We start from the raw sequence: 19,280 nt of genomic DNA on the forward strand, positions 1-19,280 counted from the left end.
CCCCCACGAATCAGCCAGGAAGTCCCTTTGGCAGCCGCAGGCCTGGTGGGGTCCAGATGCAGGGGTCCTCAGCCCCGTGCCGGCGGGACCCTCATCACTGAGGGAGCGTGTGTGGGAGCCTGGTCCAGAGCCCAGGAGCTGGCGTGGGGCAGACCGCAGAGCATGCCTGTAACCGATCACCCTGCAGGAGCTGGGGATGAATAATGCAGACGGGAGGCCAGGAGACACAGGCCCCGCCCACCCGTGCCTGTTGAGGCAGTGAGGGATGCGCCAGACGGGAGACGCTCTCGGGGACATGGATGGATTAAGTTACGAACACCCTGGGCTTCGCAAGAAAGCCTGTAATGGTGATCTCCCAGCCCCTAACAAGCCTGAGCAGGGGGCTCACCTTTCAGGCGCTCAGTCCCCACAGGAAGCCCATCCCCGACTCCCCAGAGGGAAGGTGCCTTTCTGGCCTTGGATCCGCTGTCCCCTTGGACATGCAGGACGATGCCTATGTGGGCAGAGTCATGCCCCTCGCAGGCCTGGCCTCACGTCCTCGGTCCTTATCAAACTCTGCCTTGCCAGGGAAAGGTGGCCACCCCCAGTGATCTGGACCCGCAGGGCCTGGCGAGGAGCTGGGACAGGGAGCCCCCAGGCCAATCGCCCCCATCATCTCAGGCCCTGGACCTTGATAAGCTTTCTCCCCGCAGCCCTGCATCTTGGACAAAAGGAGGCTGACCTGCAAAACTCCTTGTTCTCTCTCACTGAGGGAGTGAGGTTTGGTTTCTCCAAAATCAAATCAAGCCTATTTAATCTCCATTTGAAATTGTCTACATAAAGCCTGAGAGCCTAGCTAATATTTATTTTAATTCTATGCTTTCAAATTGAGGTTTTCCTTTCAAATTATTCTTCGCTTGGCTGGCAGAAGGCCTGTAAGGTAGACGCTAGGTTTTCGCTCAGGCCCAACCTGTGGGTCCGGACACTTGCGGAGGGGCTGGTCCTATCGTGGAGTAAGAGGAGGTGACCTCAGCCTTCGCTGAGCTCAGGTTGCATGATTATTAGCAGTTATGTTTAGTTAGTTATTGTGTTTATCAGAATCAGCTCGTATCACTTGAATAGCCCCAGAATCTCCATGGAGATGCCCTGGGGGGGGGGCCCTCCTTCAAGGTGTCTCTGCCTCTCCCGGGCCTCAGCTCCACTCAGACAAGTGTGGGACGCAGCTTCAGGAAAAAAGGGGACTTCTGTGTACACACAGTAGGGCCTGACAGGCTACTGGGACCTGCCCAGGTGGGGAGCAGAGCAGTGTGCAGACATGGAGGCTATGGGGCTGCGCCAGCAACTCTGGATCTAGAGAGAGATGGGGACAAAGTGTGCATGCATGTGTGCATGTGTGTGCATGTTATATGTATACATGTGAGCATATGTGCACGAGTGTTCGTGAGTGTGCATATGTGTATGCAGGTGCCTGTGTGCACACGTGTGCGTGAGTGCATGTGTGTGTATACATGTCTGTGTGGTTGTGTACATGAGTGCATGTGTGTGCCTGTGTGTACATGAGTGCATGTGTGTGCCTGTGTGTACATGAGTGCATGTGTGTGCCTGTGTGTACATGAGTGCATGTGTGTGCCTGTGTGTACATGAGTGCATTGTATGTGCCTGTGTGTACATGAGTGCATTGTGTGCGGGTATGCATGAGTGTATATATGTGCATATGCATGCATGTGAGCGCATGAGTGTGTGCACGTGTGTGTCATATAAATGCATGTGTATGTCTATGCATATTTATTGTATACTTGTGTATATACATGTGTGTGCGTGTTTGTGCATATGTCTATACATGTGTTCACATGTATTTGTGTGTATGTGTGTGTCTGTGTGCATCAGCACGTGCATCTTTGTGATTTTGAAGGAGAGTGTGCACCAGGACCACAGCACAATCTAGAGAGTGCATCCCTATTTTTAAACTCTATTTTTACCCATTTCTACTTGGATAGAAATTGCATTTTTTGTTTTTTATTAATACAAAGAAAAGTTTCAGTGAAGTCATTTTCAGCTTCTCCAGGTCAATAAGGAAATATGCTCAGTGGGGGTGGGGGCAGTGGGGGACATCCTAACACAGGTCTCGTCAGAGCCCACCGCAGGGTGGGAGAGTGGCCTCTCCTTGGGCTCCTGGCGTGGGGACGCCCGCAGGGCCCCAGTGCCCACCCTGCTCCCTGCAGGGGTCCCGAGGTGAACGCAGAGGGCCAAGGGAGCCAGGGACGAGGGCTTCTCCTGGGGGAGCGGTCACCCGCCCGGGGCACACGGGCAAGCTGCTGCTGCTGGGTTTGGGGGCCGCAGGCAGCCCAGTTATCTGGGCTGGATAGCCTGTCCCCTGCCCAGCGCGGCGGGGAACAGCTGGAGTGACAGCGAGACCCCTCCAGGCGTGCCTGGTCAGGGGGTCTGCACCAAGACAGACGCCAGCAGAGGTCCCGAAGACACACGAAGCGTCACCATGAGCACCGACCAGGAGCCGCCCTGTGCACCTCCCCCCGCGGCCTCAGCCCGGCCCGGAGGTTTCGACTGGCCGGAACGGGAGGCCGTCCCTGCAGCTCAACTGGGAATGACAGTGCGAAGGGATCAGAGTCCCAGCCTCACGATGGGGCGTTTAAGTTCGTGCTTCGGGCGCTGCTTATGCTGTCTGCAGAGTGGTGGCGGGGTTGGAGAGGGGCGGGGGGGGGAGGGGGTGGAGCAGAGGGCGAGGGAGGGGGGTGCCGGTGGGGGGCCAGGTGGGGGCTTCGAGGTGGGGAAGGGGCCAACGGGGCGGGGAGGGGTGGTGGGGCTGGGGGGGCGGGGCGGGGCCGGGGGCCGGTGGGCAGCTCCTTGCCCCTGCAGGGAAGCCTGCATCAGTGTGGGCCTTGGTGATTGATTTTTTTCTATGTGACAGTTTAAGTTTTAAAGTTTTTTAAAATAAAAGTGGGGTGACTAGAGGACTTTTGCTGCCTGTGCCTACATGCGGCTGGCTGTCACTTTATCAGGGTGGGGGTCCCCGAGCAGACCGTGAGAGAGACAGCTGAGGTCCCGTGTGAGGCTTCTGTGACTGTGTCCACACAGACCCACTAGTTCCTGGAATAACTGCTGACCCACAGGTCCAGTGTATCCTCTGCCACAGCTGGGCCAAAAGTATTGAATAGTTTTAGGGTACGTCCCACGCAATTTTTGGGACACACATAAAACAGTTGTTTGCTGTTTATGTGAAGTTCAGCTGCACCCCAGTTATCTGGCCGTCTAAGCGCGAGAGGAAGGCAGGGGGGGCCGCAGTGGGGGTGCTGACTCCCCGTCAGGCCGCTCCCGGCCCCTGAGGGTTAAACCACTCTGTTCAGGCCACGGGGGCCTGGAGCAGATGAAATGGTTGAGAAAGGCCAGAAGTGGCGTTTCCTGCCCCTGCTGTAGGCTACTGAGGTCTGCAGCCACCCGATAACCATGTCCTGTCCTAGGACACACAGCGGCGTCAGTGTATGGGTGCAGTTCCAGGTCACAGACCAGGAGTGCTGGATGGCTCTGCCGGGTTCTTCCAGGACGTTCTGTGACCAGCGCACAGGAGAGAGACCCATCCTGCAGGTTTATTCATCACGAAAGGGCTTTAATGTCCTTGGTGCACGAGGGGCCAAAGACACACTTGAAACATCCCCACCAGCAGGCTGCTCTCTCGCGTTGATGGACAGCCATCTGCCCACACCCGCTGGGGAAGCGGCTCCAGATTGGCAGGGCCGACGGTTCCCAGTGGCCGAGCCGCGGCCTCCAAGGTCCGACTTCTCAGGATCACGCTGTCCTGAGGCCGCGGGGCCGCAGGTGGCGGGTGCACTAACTGCACTGACGTGGTCTGAGGGAGGGGTGCTCAAGACGGGGAGGGGCCTGCCCTGGCCATCAGGCAGCCAACCCCACAGAGCTAGACCAGCCCTGCGCTGGCCAGGCTCTGCAGGCCCAGAGGCAGTGAGGGGCAGGAGCAGGCCTGCAGGGAGACAGCTCTGCCCCCAGCTGCCCGGCCGCGCGGGTCCACACGCACGTGTCGTTGGCTGGAGACGGTCTCAGGAGGAAGGGAAGCCGGAGGGTGGCCGGTGGCCATCTCACCCTGGGGCCCTATGCCCTTCCCTGCTCTTGGACGCCTGGGACTCAGCACCCCTGATGTGTAGGGGGGAACCAGCCCAGCCCCACCATGACTGGCGGCTGTAGCAGGTCCAGCAGCTGGGCACTGAGGGAGACGGGCTAGGTCACCAGTCCGGCCTCTCCAGGGGGGCCCACAAGCCCTGAGGCCAGGGTTTGCCAACCTCTGCACCAGCCCTGAGAAGCCAGGGCCTGGCCAGCTGCCGTGAAGGTGTCAGGAACCCCAGCCCAGCCCCTCTCCTGGGGGCCGACAGCTTGCTCATCTGCGCCAGCACCCTGGAGAGCCGTGTGTCAGGGTGGACTCCATTCGAGAAACAGCGCTGGATCCTTTCTGAGCGAAATGGTACCAGAAAGTGGACCATTTCCCACTGGCGCTCCTGACCCGGGGCGGGAGGTCTGGCTGGACCGGCCTCCTCCTCCTGTGCTGAGAAGCTGGTGGGAGGGCTCACTGACCCACCGGGCACCGTGGCCGGCCTAGGAAAGCACACACATGCCCGACTTGGATGAGGGGGCTGCCTCCTGCCCAGAGATGCCCTTCATGTCGTCCGGCATCTGCCCGTCGGGCCGCCACACGTTCAAGTCCCCAAAGACGCCCGTCTCGATCATCTCCTCCTGCCAGGGGATGGGGCAGGTGCCCGAGGCGAACTCCTGGAAGAATTCCGTGTCCGCTTTTTCAAAGGCCACGCCCTTGACCGTGGAGAAGGCACCCACATCCTGGATATTCTTTGCATAGACGGTCCTGGAGTCTGGGACGAAGGGCGGGGTCAGCATCCCTGCAGGGGGACAGGAGACCCCGAGCCTGAGCCGACAGCCGGGGCCAGGGGGCCGCTTGCTGAAAGCCCCGTGTGTCTGCCCCCTCAACGCTGCCCTGGCAGAGACGAGCCATGAGACCCCCCCCAGGGTGCCGAGAAAGGCTGGACACTCAGTCCAATTTGGACTCCTGTCATCAGAACCCAGCCCACACCTGCCACCCTCTCCGCCCTCCCAGGAAGCCCATCACAAAGGTGGGCACTGTGCCAGCCTCACCACCCTCACCCCGCCGTGCCTCCGGCCCCGCACTGGGCTCCGGCCTGCAGGTGGACCCAGACGCTCAGGATAAACGCCTGCCCTCTAGCCCCAACTTCATCCGCATGGACCCGGGCGGAGTCAGCCCAGCTGGGTGTGGCCTCGGGACAAAAGTCCAGCTCCAGCTTCCTGGGTGCTGACCGCTCGGGCTGCCGGGCCCCCTGCACACTACCAACTCCACCCAGGGCTGGTCTGGGTGGCTCCCCGGGCGCCGGCACCTTCAGCTCAGCCAGGGCTGCCTCCACCCAACCCTTCCCTCAAAGGTGACTCCTACGAGAGCATCGGGCCGTGAGGTCTCAGGCTCGAGCTCCTGGGATGTGGCTCGGGGGGTGTGGTGTCTCCCCCTGATACACACATGCACACACTCACATGTGCACACACTCGTAAAGTGCACACACTCGCACACGCCCATGCTCACTTACACCTGCTCACCAAAGACCCGGCAGCAAACTCGGGTTGGATGACGACTGGAGAAACCCTGCTTGACTTGGCTCGCGGGTTCCTTAAAGGAAGCGCCCAGCCACGGGTTCGGGTGCTTAGCACAAAGGCGGGTCAGGGTGCCTTTAACAAGACCCGTTCAACCCTTGCCACCTCCGAGGGTGCCCGAGAGGCCCGACCCTAGAAGGTCCGGTCCAGGGCTTGTTGTGACGAGCGGGAATGGGGCCCATGGCACCGTCGGGCAAAGGATGCTGCGGGGGTTTTGCCAAGGCCGCCCGCCCTGCCAGCTTCAAACTGAGCTTCCAGATGCCCACGGGACAGAGTGGTCGTGGGTTTCACCCAGCCCCAGCCCCCCATGGGCAGTACCAGCCTCCAGCTGCCGCCAGCTGACGTCTCTGAAGAGGGGGTGCGTGCGGAGCCCATCACAGGAGCCGTCCCGGAACCCCAGGCGCTTCTCAGGGTCCTTCTGCAGCAGTGCCTCGCAGAAGTCTTTGCTGGCCGGGCTGAACTTGTCGGGGTAGGTGACCGCCTGCTCCAGGACCCTCTGCTTCAGCTCCTTGTTCTCTACCTGCATGGCGGGTGCAGCACCGTCTGCCCAGTCACTCCACGGGGCCCCTCCCGCCGCCTGGCACCCCCCGCAGCTGCAGACACAGTTGTACCGCGGCCCAGGCGGCCCAGCCTCAGGAGGGGTGCACACCACCCTCCCAGGGACAGGCTCAGCCTCGCTGTCAGGGCACAAAACCCTGAAGGCGGAGACTTGCACCCCTACGACCTTCCCCTCTAGCTTCTAAGGGGCAGGCGTCCACAGGGTCCATGAGGCCACAGTTCTAGCCGGCTCCCCAGAGCATAGGGGCCACTTCCAGTGACTCCATCAGCAGGGAGCTCCCTGACAGTCGCTCTGGAATTCTCTACCCCACCTCAGCCAACGCTGACCAGGCCTCTCCCTGTCGGTCAGATTTGCCCTTCCTGAAACTCCTAAACCTTCCCGGGGGTGGAGTCTTCTAGAGTCACTCTTCGGGGCCCACGTTCTTGCATCCATCGTGACCTGTCCATGTCGTGGGTGTATCCAGGGCCCCTCACCACTGAACAGAGCAAGGATGGACCACAGAACATTTGGAGGGACCACGATGGACCAGAGAGTGGACAGACCGGGATAGTTCACTTTCTCATAAAAGCTCCTTATGTTGGTTTTCACCAGGACACAGGGACCCTGGCAGGGCTGTGGGGTCAGCACAGGCCCTGAGGGGGCTTTGGTCCCGAGGCCAGCGTGGATCCCATCCTGCTGCTCTTCTGAGCCGCGGTCGGGGAGACTCGCTGGTTCAAGGCAGAGGTGCAGACACAGAACAGCCCTACATGTTTGTCGAGGGGAGGTCCTCACTCTTGGGGGACCCGGTCTATTCTCCCAACTGTCTTGGGAGAGGCGCAGGGACTGGATAGGGGTGCCCCGGGGTGGTCTAGCAGAAGAGGCGGACAGCTGAGACCTCCAGGCAGGCCGAGGGGCCGCGGGCACAGCAGATGAGCCTCGTCTGAAGTGCCGTCCACACCAAGCCCCCTCACCCCAGCTCCGAGCTGGGTGGCGTGAAGCCCACGGGACAGTCTGCTTTGGTCTTCTTGTTCTGAACACAGACGGAGCCTCCGGAAGGCCTCTGCTCAAGGCCCTGCTGGGCAGGGCAGAGCACCCCGGGGAGGTGACGGGCCGCCCCCAGGCAGGAGTGGGCCTCCGCGGCCCAGAGCCCCTCAGTGCCTACTGCCCCAGGATACCCAGGGACGCTGCTGTGCCTGGAGCAGGACCTGCAGTCAGCACGAGGGAGGAGAGCCTCCAGGCCGAGCTGCTCCTGGGGCAGGGCTGGCATCTGGAGACCAGGGATGACGTCACCATGTCCCCCTCCTGCCCAGGGCAGACGTGCCCCAAGAACCCAGTGCTTCCCCACGGAGGGCCACAGGCAGGTCAGCGGGGGACGCTGCCCCTGTGACCCACACACACACACAGGACCACCGGCACTCCTACCTTCTCTCCACGGGCTCGAAAGGGCCCTCTGGCCGCGATCATCTCGTACAGCGTGACACCCAGCGCGAAGTAATCTACGGAAAAGTCGTACTCCTCCCCCAGCAGGAGCTCAGGGGCCATGAACCCTGGGCAAGAAGAGCGGGACTCAGCAGCCAGCAAGAGGAGCAGACACCCCGTCTCCCTGGAGCCAGCAGGGTCCTTGTACCATGACACATGGGGCAGACCCCCGCCCCCTGGGAGGTGCCCCCCTGTCCTGAGTGTCCCCTAGGCACAGCCGCTCCCAGGAGAGACCCTCCCACCCAGGGCGGATCTTGCCCCACTTTGGTGCCCATGGCAGATGGATTGGGCGTCTGAGGCTCACAAGGGGTCTGCGGGTTCGCGGGGCTGTGGTCAGAGGCAGGCGCTCAGTTGCCACCCAAAAGGGCACAATAGGAGAAGCCGGAGCCCCAGTGTCCAAAGAGCAGACTGGACGCTGGTGGCCTGTGCGCTCCACCTCTGGGGAGCTGGGACCCACCAGCTGAAGGGGACACCCTGGAGCCCGCCCCAAGCTCCAGCCCTGCAGGCCCAGTGTGGAGGCCAGCCTGGCACGTGGGGAGGTAGACAGGCAGCATCTGGGGCCCATGGGGCACTCCTGGGGCAGAGGGGTGCTCGGGAAGTCGGGGGCTTCTGTGCTTGGATGACTGGATGTCCCCCCAAACCAAAGCTGAACGTGTGTCTGTTTCCAGCCTCTCTGAGCCCTGCAGGGTCTGCCCGTGTTTGTGGCCAGTTCCCAAGGGGGAATGTGACCACAGGACATTCTCCCAGGGGCTGCAGGTCAAGTTCAGAAGAATCACTGGCCCCGAACGCAGCCTCCCATCAGGGAATTACACTGCCGTCCAGGTGCCGCAGACTCAAGAAAGACACGTTCACCAACCACCGTTCTCCATGGAAACGTCCAGGAGGAGGCCCCGGAGACGCAGCGTCCCTGCGGCAGACAGCCCGCTGGCCCCTGCCCTCCGCGCCGCGCGGTCTTCAGTGGCGACGGTGAAAGTCGCCGCGTGAAAGAAGGATCAGTGGGGGGCCAGGAGTGAACCGGGAGGGTGTCAGCTCCTCGGGGGGAACCTCCCGTCTCCTCCCCACTGCTCGGCCATGCAAGTCCCCGCTTGGGTGGACTGCGGCTGACCCGGGCTGGAGGAAGCGGGGCCGGGGAAGAAGGTACGGCGGGCTCCGTGAGGCCTCACTGGACACCCCTGACCCCAAGCCCTGCGGGGCTGCTCGCGGCCACACCCGGCGCCTGACCTCAAAGGCCCGGCTCAGCGCAGCCCGCGGACGGAGCGCCAGCCGGGCGAGGCCTGGCGCCCCCTGGCGGCCAGCAGGGCTCCCTGCAGGCGGGGCGGGCCACACTGGCGGTCCGGCGGCGAGGCCTGGCGCCCCCTGGCGGCCAGCAGGACCCCCTGCAAGCGGGGCGGGCCACACCTGCGGTCCAGCGGCCTGCGTCCTGGCCCCGGGGAGGAGCCCCTGTGGCGTTCTCCTAAGGACGCGGTTCCCGGGAAGAGGCGAGAGGCGTCTGCCTCACACGCTCACGCCCAGGGAGGAACCTCAGAGATCTGGCCCAAGGTCCGGAATATTCAAGACAGAACCTTTACCTAAATAAAGCCCTAGATGAGAAAGACCTACCGTGGGGACAGACAGCCCCCAAAGGAGCGGAGAGCACAGGATAGGACAGAACGTAACCCAGAGGCCCCAGCCCCGGGCCCCTCTTTCTTCCCAGAGCTGAGCAAACGGGAGGAGCAGAGCTGCCGAGAAAGCCTGCAGAAATCCAGGGCCGTCGGGAGCATGGAGGGCGCGGCAGTCTGCGTGTGAGTCTCGGTGCCCGGCGGCCCCCAGGGGCCTCAGTGGTGAGACCCCTACCCCGACCCCGCTGTGAAGCCTCTGTTCCCACCCGCAAGGGGTGAGAGGGGATGGGGGCAGGACCCCACAGGCATGCTCGCATGAACACACACACACGCTCTGGACAAGGGCAGCCCCCACTGCACAGCCTCCCCGTGGCCATGTGGGGTGGGGAGGGGTGGGCCGGGGGCCCCCCGAGGCCATCTCCCCGTCTGCCCCCCGGGATGCCCACAGCTGAGCCCCTGCCCGGCCCCCACCCCGTGCCCCCTCCCTCTGCCCCTCCGCCTTCAGCACGGACCCCAGGCTCTGTCCACGGCGGCGCTGGGGAGCTTCCGTCCCCAAGGGTGGGTGCAGGTGCCGCTTCCGCACAGCTGTGCAGGCCCCCGGCTGTATCTCTGCCTACTCTGCGGATGAGGGAGCAGTTTTCCGACACCCCAGCGTTCACCATACCCCCTACCCCAGGCCACGGGACCCCAGGATGTGGGACCCCAGGACGGGCCATGCCCCTTGCCCCCTCTACAGATGGCAGAGCAGTTTTCTGCCACCCCAGTATTCACCATGCCCCCTACCCCAGGCCACGGGACCTCAGGACAGGCCCTGCCCCCGCCCCAGAGAGGCTGCGCCCCCAGAGAGCCTTCACCTGGGGTCCCCGCATAGCCCTTGGTCTTGGTCTGCCCTGCCTTCAGCTCCACGGCCAGCCCAAGGTCGGAAATGCGGACGTTGCCTGGAGAACAAACACAGCTCAGGTCACCTACAGCCCCACAAACAGAGGCCCTGGTCTTCCTGGAGCTACGGGAGCCCTGGTCAGCTTCTGCACACACACACACGCACACCAGGCACACGCACAAGCATGGCACACACAGGAGACCCCACTCCTCGCTGTGGGCAGACGGGGGTGTCCAGCAGCACCTGCAGCTGGAGTCCAGGTCACCGGCCCCCAGCCAGCCTCTTCCGCGAGCTCTGCAGCCTCGGCCTATGGGGACGTCAGGTGTCCAACCAGCCTCTGATGGGAAGGGGGCCCTAAAGTCACTTACAGGAGGCCTCGGCCTCTGGAGTCGCTTTCTTATAAGAAGCCCGGTTTGACTCCTCACAGAGGCAGCAAGGAAAGTGATGAGTGGGGACTTGGCTGTAGCCCTAACTGTTTACTAACAGCTCCACACACTCCCGACACCTGGACCAACTCCCTGCAGCCCTGGGTGCCCAGGCACGCTCCAGATTTCCCTTGGGGATAATCACTGACCGAACAATAAACAGGCGTCAGCTGGTCTTTGTGCCATGGAACTATAACCAGCACTTATCAAAGCTGGTCCCTCCCCTAATGATGGCCTGTCAGGCTGGAGAGGGGAGGCAGGAGGGGAGGCAGGAGGGCAGGGAGCCCGCCGCACCATCGTCATCCAGCAGCACGTTCTCGGGCTTGAGGTCTCGGTAGATGATGTTCCGCTGGTGCAGGTGCTCCAGGCCGCTGACGATCTGGGCCGTGTAGAAGATGGCACGAGGCTCCTGGAAGCCGGGGTTGTCCTCGTCCACGTTGTAGATGTGGTACCTGGGGGCGGAGCGCGTGGAGCCCGTGCATCTCTGGCACAACCACAAGCCACAGGCCCACAGTTCTGACGGGAAGTAAAACCCTGGGGAAACGGCGAGGGCTGAGGCCGCCCGGCCTGAGGAGCCCGCGGCAGAGCCGGAACCCCGGCCCTGGTGTCCTCGTCCTCCTCCTCCCTCTCCAGAGCCAGTACCGGCAGGAGCAGGCGGTTCTCCCAGCCACACCCCCGCCCCCCGGCCCTGGCCCACAGGGCTGGGAAATGGGCCCCAAAGCCACCAGCAGAGGAGCCAGGCAAAGGGAGGTGCAGGCAGGCCGTGAGCAGCCCGAGGCCCGCTCGACGCGAGCGGCTGACCCAGAGCCTCGCTCCAGCAGGGGTTGCGGCCTGGTATGATGGAGTACGGTGCAGAATAACGTAACCCAGTATAAGAGCACCACGCTGAGCAGTGGAGCGTGGTACAGCAGAGGCTGCGACAGGGCAGGGTGGCAGGGGCATCCTCACCCAGCGCGGCTCGGTGCAGTGTACAGGCCGACACAGTACCCGGCGCAGCGCAGGGCCGTGCACACAGGACATCACACCGCCTCCCCAGCACCCTGCAGGGCGTGGTGGGCGTGGAGGCACGCGGAGCGTCAAGGTCGGTCTCTTGTTGTTTGCACACTCCAGACCCTTGGCTCCTCCTCCATGAACACGCATAGGCAACTCAGCCAGAGCCTCAGCCCCTCACCTGGAAGGGCGGCCAACAACTCACCCAGCCGAGTTTCAGTGCAGGAGCGCCCGGACGGGGGCCGGGGCCCGACAACGGCCCTGCACGCTCGGGAGGGACGTGTGAGTCCCTAAGTGTCTCAGAGGCCCTAGCCGACTCTCCGTGGCAGCCACGGAGCACCGGTGTTTATCCTTATCCCCGTCGCACAGACCAGCGCTGGCCAAGCATGGCCGAGCTGCCCAGCTGACCGGCGGGTCCTTTCCCTCGTGAGAGCCCAGGGTCAGGCCCCTGGGTCCCCCGCAAATCCAGACCCTCTGGTCCTCCCCACGGGCTGATGGCCAAGCTGCAGTTCCAACGTCCTCACGCCTTGCTTCCAGCTCTGTCATTGACTCCGGGGCCCCCACATCTCACTGAGACCACGGACGCCTCAAGGACCAGCAAACGGAAGACAGAGAAGAAGGCTCGATAATGACAGGATTTCTCCTCCTCGCCACTCACTCTCAGCACGTGGGAAGCAGCCCCTCTGGCCCCAGAGACCCTGCACAGTCAGCCAAGCCCTTCCAGCCCTGCTCCCACGAGGCTGAGAGGAGCCTTACCGAATGTCACCTCCGTTCATGATGGTCATCACTAGGCAGAGGTCCGTCTTGGTCTCGAAGGCGTAGGCCAGAGACACAATGAACCTGCTGTGCACTTTGGCGAGGATCTTCTTCTCCACCATCGCGCCCTGCAGAGCAGGCCCAGGTTCAGGCAGGAGAGAAAGGCCGCCCCAACAGCCAAGCACCACCAACCGGAAAATGTCCCAATAAAACACAGAGCTGCAGATATATTTTTTCAGTTCAGTTCAGTCGCTCAGTCATGTCCGACTCTTTGCAACCCAATGAATCACAGCACGCCAGGCCTCCCTGTCCATCACCATCTCCCAGAGTTCACTCAAACTCATGTCCATCGAGTCAGTGATGCCATCCAGCCATCTCATCCTCTGTCGTCCCCTTCTCCTCCTGCCCCCAATCTCTCCCAGCATCAGAGTCTTTTCCAATGAGTCAACTCTTCGCATGAGGTGGCCAGAGTATTGGACTTTCAGCTTTAGCCTCAGTCCTTCCAATGAACACCCAGGACTGATCTCCTTTAGAATGGACTGGTTGGATCTCCTTGAAGTCCAAGCAATTCTCAAGAGTCTTCTCCAACACCACAGTTCAAAAGCATCAATTCTTCGGCGCTCAGCCGTCTTCACAGTCCAACTCTCACATCCATACATGACCACTGGAAAAACCATAGCCTTGACTAGATGAACCTTTGTTGGCAAAGTAACGTCTCTGCTTTTGAATATGCTGTCTAAGTTGGTCATAACTTTCCTTCCAAGGAGTAAGTGTCTTTTAATTTCATGGCTGCAGTCACCATCTGCAGTGATTTTGGAGCCCAAAAAAATGAAGTCTGACACTATTTCCACTGTTTCTCCATCTATTTCCCATGAAGTGTTGGGACCGGATGCCATGATCTACGTTTTCTGAATGTTGAGCTTTAAGCCAACTTTTTGACTCTCCTCTTTCACTTGCATCAAGAGGCTCTTTAGTTCCTCTTCACTTTCTGCCATAAGGGTGGTGTCATCTGCATATCTGAGGTTATTGATATTTCTCCCAGCAGTCTTGATTCCAGCTTGTGCTTCTCCCAGCCCAGTGTTTCTCATGATGTACTCTGCATAGAAGTTAAATAAGCAGGGTGACAATACACAGCCTTGACGTACTCCTTTACCTATTTGGTTGTCCCATGTCCAGTTCTAACTATTGCTTCCTGACCTGCATATAGGTTTCTCAAGAGGCAGGTCAGGTGGTCTGGTATTCCCATCTCTTTCAGAATTTTCCACAGTTTATTGTGATCCACACAGTCAGAGGCTTTGGCATAGTCAATAAAGCAGAAATAGATGTTTTTCTGGAACTCTCTTGCTTTTTCCATGATCCAGCAGATGTTGGCAATTTGATCTCTAGAGGTTGTAAAAAGCAGAGACATTACTTTGCCAACAAAAGTCCATCTAGTCAAGGCTATGGTTTTTTCAGTGGTCATGTATGGATGTGAGAGTTGGACTGTGAAGAAAGCTGAGCACCAAAGTATTGATGCTTTTGAACTGTGGTGTTGAGAAGACTCTTGAGAGTCCCTTGGACTGCAAGGAGATCCAACCAGTCCATCCTAAAGGAGATCAGTCCCAGGTGTTCATTGGAAGGACTGAGGCTAAAGCTGAAACTCCAATACTTTGGCCACCTGATGCGAAGAGTTGACTCATTGTAAAAGACCCTGATGCTGGGAAAGATTGAAGGCAGGAGCAGAAGGGGACAACAGAGGATGAGATGGTTGGATGGCATCACCGACACAATGGACATGAGTTTGGGTAGACTCAGGGAGTTGGTGATGGACAGGGAGGCCTGGCACGCTGCAGTTCATGGGGTCACAAAGAGTCACACACGATAGCAACTGAACTGAACTGAACAGAGCGACTGGTTCAAAATTGGGAAAGGAGTACCACAAGGCTGTATGTTATCACCATGTTTATGTAAATTATACACAGAATACATCACGTGAAATGCCAGGCTGGATGAAGCACAAGCTGGAATCAGGATCGCCAGGAGAAATAACAACCTCAGATATGCAGATGATACCACTCTAATGTCGGAAAGTGAAGAGGAACTAAAGAGCCTCTTGAAGGTGAAAGAGACAGTGAAAAAGCTGGCTTAAAACTCAACATTCCAAAAACTATGATCATAGCATCTGGTCTCACCACTTCATGGCAAATAAAGGGAGAAAAAGTAGAAGCAATGGTGGATTTTCTTTTTAGGGGCTCCAAATCACTGCAATGGTGACTGGAGCCATGAAATTAAAGGACACTTGGTCCTTGGAAGAAAAGCTATGACCAACCTACACAGCATATTAAAAAGCAGAGACATCACTTTGCCAACAAAGGTCTGTCTAGTCCAAAGCTATGGTTTTTCCAGTGGTCATGTATGGATGTGAGAGTTGGACTGTGAAGAAAGCTGAGCACCAAAGTATTGATGCTTTTGAACTGTGGTGTTGGAGAAGACTCTTGAGAGTCCCTTGGACTGCAAGGAGATCCAACCAGTCAATCCTAAAGGAAACCAGTCCTCAATATTCATTGGAAGGACTGATGCTGAAGCTCCAACACTTTGACCACCTGATGAGAATAACTGACTCACTGGAAAAGACCCTGATGCTGGAAAAGATTGAACGCAAGAGGAGACAAGGACGACAGAGGATGAGATGGCTGGATGGCATCACCAACTCGATGGATGTGAGTTTGAGCAAGCTCCAGAAGTTGGCGATGGACAGGGAGGCCTGGCACGCTGCGATCCATGGGGTCACAGAGTCGGACACAACCGAGTGACTGAACAGCAGCAGCAGAGCAGCTGTAAGTAACTGAGTGACGTGCCTCACAGGCCCCATCTCGCAGGGACAGGGTGCAGCCTGGGAACCCGTCATGTGCAGGGACTGCAGGGTTCCTGGAGCCTGGAGCAAGCGGGCTCCCACCACCAGCCTTGCAAACGCCCCTGAGGTCACGCGGGTCCCTGGGCACCTGTGAGCACTGGCCTTCCCTCCAGCTCCACCTCTGCAGACCCGCCTCTCCTCCTGTCCAGGCCTCTGGACAGTGGAGATCAGCCAGGCCCACTGGCCAGCACCCTCCCAAGCCACCCCGCACCCCTAGTCACTTTCTATACTCATCTTAAAACCCTATGAAGTCTGTTTAAAGTGCTTCTAAAAGTTGTGCTGGGTAAGGACAAGAGCCCTTCTTGATTTCGGAAGCCCTTTCTCTCCACTGCATGGGAAGATCTTAGGCAGATTTTACTGTAAAAGTTCAGTAAGTTTCCTGAACTCGGGAGAGAAGCAGCTTAGTTCCCTAATGGCTGGGTTAAGATTACAGGTAGATGGCCCTGAGGGTGACCGCTGCCCCAGAGTCCATCGGGCAGAGTGCCATCAGGGGCCTGGGCGGGGTGCTGCGGGGGGGCTGCTGTTGCCCCAGAATGGGAACGACGGCGCTAGACGGACTGCTGCCGGAGACGAGTATCCGAGACACTAAGCCACTTTGATCCCGCCCAAATGGAGCCTGATGCCAGAGGCAGAGCAGGGGAGCCTCTGCCCCCTGTGCACCCCTGCCCCCTCCAGGACCCGGGCAGCGCTGAGCTAGGCTCCCCAGCTTCCCCGCACTGGCCACGGGGACACCCTGGGCAGCCTCCTCACTGTGCAACCAGGGAGTCCCAGGAAGCCAGAGGAAGGGGTCTGGGGAACCGATCCAGCCTCCCCGGCACTGGCTGCTGCGTCTCGTGGGGGCGCCGACAGACCGAGGAGGACGAGGAAGCTGGCACAGCATCCTTGCCAGCTACACCCAGGCCACGCTTTGCGGAGGACGGCCACCCGGCCTGGCCCAGAGTAGGCGGCCAGGTCGAGCCGCAGGTCCAGCATGGAGCCTCACCCGCGCCCACGGCCCTGGCCAGGCGCTCGGCCGCTGTGCAGACAGGCGGGTCCGACCAGGGGGCGCAGGGGACCGACCCCCACCCAGGCGCCCCGAGCAGCGCAGCGCACCTGGTACCCCTTCCGCTTCTTCAGCCGCTTCTTGTTCAGCTTCTTGCACGCGTACAGCTTGCCGGTGGCCTTCATCTGGCAGGCGAACACCTCCCCGAAGCCGCCCCGCCCCAACACCCTGAAGTCTAGGAACCAGTCCTCGCCCATGGGCTGGGCCTCCAGCCACTTCCACTGCAAGAAGCGCAGGAAGTAGAGGCTGTCCAGGAACTCCTGGAAGGGGGCCTGGCCGAGGTGCGCCAGGACGGCCCGCAGCAGGGGCTGGAAAAGCCCGTCCCCCGCCCCCGCGCGGGCCCGTGCCACCGTCTCCGCATCCAGGAAGCTGCAGAAGAGCTGGGCCTGGGGCTCCAGGTACGCGGCCCGGAGGGCCTGGGCCTTCTGCGGCCGGAGGGCATCGTCGGCCGTGTCGTAGTCCTCGATGTCCTTCCAGAGCTGCAGGGCTGGCCCGTGCTGCTCGTGGGCCCGCAGGAACTGCTGGAAGAGCCGCTTGCCAATGGGCTGCTCCAGGCACATGCCCTCGAAGCCCAGGTCCAGGCTCTCCCGGAGCGCCTCGCACTTGGACAGCGGGGGCAGCTTGAGCCTGGCCAGGTACTTCCTGTCCCGAGAGGCCGGGCCGCTGCTCGCATCGAAGCTGCCCCGGGCCGCAATGAAGGCTGAATTGGCCACCACCGTCTCCAGGGACCCGAAATCCATCCCGGCGCCGGGCCTTCTCCACGTCCGGCTCCCGCGTCCCCAGCCGGACTGATCCGCCGCCCTTGGCCTGTGGCCTGTGCCCGCCCTCGGGACGGGAGGCTGGCTGGGTGGTGGGAGCCCCGGGAAGCCCGCTGACGCAGCTTGGGCTAAATCCCGGCCAGAGTGGAGGACGTGCAGGGCAGCGAGCAGGTGCCAGCAAAAGACAATCCCTAAGCTGCTCGCAGGCGGATTAGCCCGGCCGTGCGCCCACTGCTTCCTGCAAGGAAGGACACGTGGGGCCCAGGCCCACCTCACGAGCCCGGAGCCCCTGCCTCATGGGAGCGGCCCTGTCCAGCCTGCTGGCCTGAACAGACAGGCCAGACTCTCCTCTGTTTCCTGGTGGGGACACGGGGCCCAGGAGAAAGCTCAGTTCACGCACATGGCTGGTTTTCCTCACGAGTGCCATTTTCGTCTTTAGAAAAGCGATCAGTGAGAAGACCGGCGAATGATGGTTTAGGAGTACACTTCCCGCATGTCCACAGGCGAGACCCTGGCCAGGGGACTGGTCAGTACGTGAGCCCTGACACGCGTCCCGACCTGACACTGAGAGCAGCGTGTGACATGCCTAGAACACAGCTGAGATACACCCAGGACACATCTGGGGCACACTTACGGGGCACCTGGGGCTCACCTCAGTACAGCCTTGCCGGTCTTGCTCTAGTGGGCAGTAGGTGCTCAGTACCTACAGTAAGGGAAAGAATGACGAGGAAGTGATTGGGGTTGGTGACAGTTAAAGAAGGGAGGAGAGAAGGGCCACAGAAATGCAGAACAGCCCAGCCAGAAGAGGCCGGGTGGCCAGCCTCCATGGCGGGAGGGGAGGGCAGGGAAGCTCCGCAGGGGTGGGAGAGACGGCAGACTCTGCAGCAGCTGGGGAGGCAGAAGAGAGGGCACATCACTGAGAGGGCGGGTTGGCACGTCCAGCGGCACTTCCTAGCAGGTGACCTTGGGCCAGTCGCTGCAACCCCTTCCTGCCTTTTCTTTAGCCTGCCAGGGATCAGATGGGACAGCAGCCCCTGCACAGGCATGGGCTGGAGTCCCTTCCTCAGTGTTCCTGAGTCTGTGTCCTGAGCCAGTGCCTCCCAGTGGCGCCAGGCACTCGGGTCACCTGAAGCAATAGAGATCTGCCTCGGCGGGCCTGGCGTGGGGCTGGGACTGAGGTCAGGACGCAGCCCGAGAGGCAGGGTCTGAGGACAGCGAAGCCCGCTGGGTGAACTCGTAAACAACTTTAACTGTGTTTATCACGGGACTTAGAGACTGAAGAGCGAACGCGGCTGAGAGGAGTCAAGTACACAGAGCTTTCTAAACTCATTGGGTCCTTTTCCAAAATTAAAGCTTTTATTGAGAGCAACTGTAGCCTCCCGTGCAGTTATAAGAAGTAATGCAGAGACCCCAGTGCCCTCGCCCCGTCCCCCAGTGACAGCATCTGCCCCACTTAGCGCAGGATCGAAGCACATATACCGACGAGGACTCAGCCAGCACTCAGGACCCCCAGCACCACATGGTGCCTTTTTATAGACAGCCACCGCCTTCCCACCCTGACACTGTCCCGAACCTGGATAACCACTCAGCTGTCCATTTCCATAAAGCTGTCATTTCAAGAATGTTGTATGTTGCAGTCCATGGGGTCACAAAGAGTCAGACACAACTCAGCAGCTGGCAAACAACTCCACGTAAGTGGAGTCGCACATTATATACTTTCGGGGACTGGCTCTTTTCACTCAGCGTGACTCCCTGGAGGCAAGCAGGTGGCTTGCCTACCCGCACCTGCAGGACTGCTGAGTCCTACAGGTCACTCCACGGTGTGAGTGGACCGTGGCTGGTTTAATCATTCACTTGTTGAAGGACATCTAGGTTGAGTCCAGTTTGGGCTATCGTAAATAAAGCTGCCATAAACATCCAGATACCCATGCAGACATGAAATCTAATTTCTCGGGATTAATGCCAAGAGCATTGCTGGGTCACATGCACTTGCAATATTTGCCTGTTTAATTTTTTAAGAAACTGGCAAACTTCTCCCCAGATGGAGCAGGATGAGACGGTTGGATAACATCACCAACACAATGGAGTAAGTTTGAGTAAACTCTGAGAGATAGTGAAGGACAGGGAAGCCTGGTGTGCTGAAGTCCAGAGGGTCGCAGAGAGTCGGACATGACTTAGCGACTGAACAACATATGCTATTTTCCACTCCCACCAGCAACATGTGAGTGACCCAGTTTCTCAGCATCCT

The 19,280-nt window shown here is 60.0% G+C and overlaps 1 protein-coding gene across 1 annotated transcript; it reads right to left on the reverse strand.

The window, feature by feature from the left end:
* Positions 1–4,596: 4,596 nt before the first annotated feature.
* Positions 4,597–17,014, reverse strand: GRK1 (G protein-coupled receptor kinase 1). The gene is made up of 7 exons (XM_005910523.2): positions 16,325–17,014; positions 12,340–12,467; positions 10,888–11,045; positions 10,143–10,226; positions 7,634–7,758; positions 5,992–6,193; positions 4,597–4,895 (listed from the first exon to the last, which is right to left on the reverse strand). The coding sequence occupies exons 1-7, from the start codon at positions 17,012–17,014 to the stop codon at positions 4,597–4,599; spliced, it is 1,686 nt and encodes a 561-aa protein (XP_005910585.1).
* Positions 17,015–19,280: the final 2,266 nt, after the last annotated feature.

Source organism: Bos mutus, chromosome 12 (genome assembly GCF_027580195.1).
Source record: "Bos mutus isolate GX-2022 chromosome 12, NWIPB_WYAK_1.1, whole genome shotgun sequence".
Taxonomy (NCBI): Eukaryota; Metazoa; Chordata; class Mammalia; order Artiodactyla; family Bovidae; genus Bos; species Bos mutus.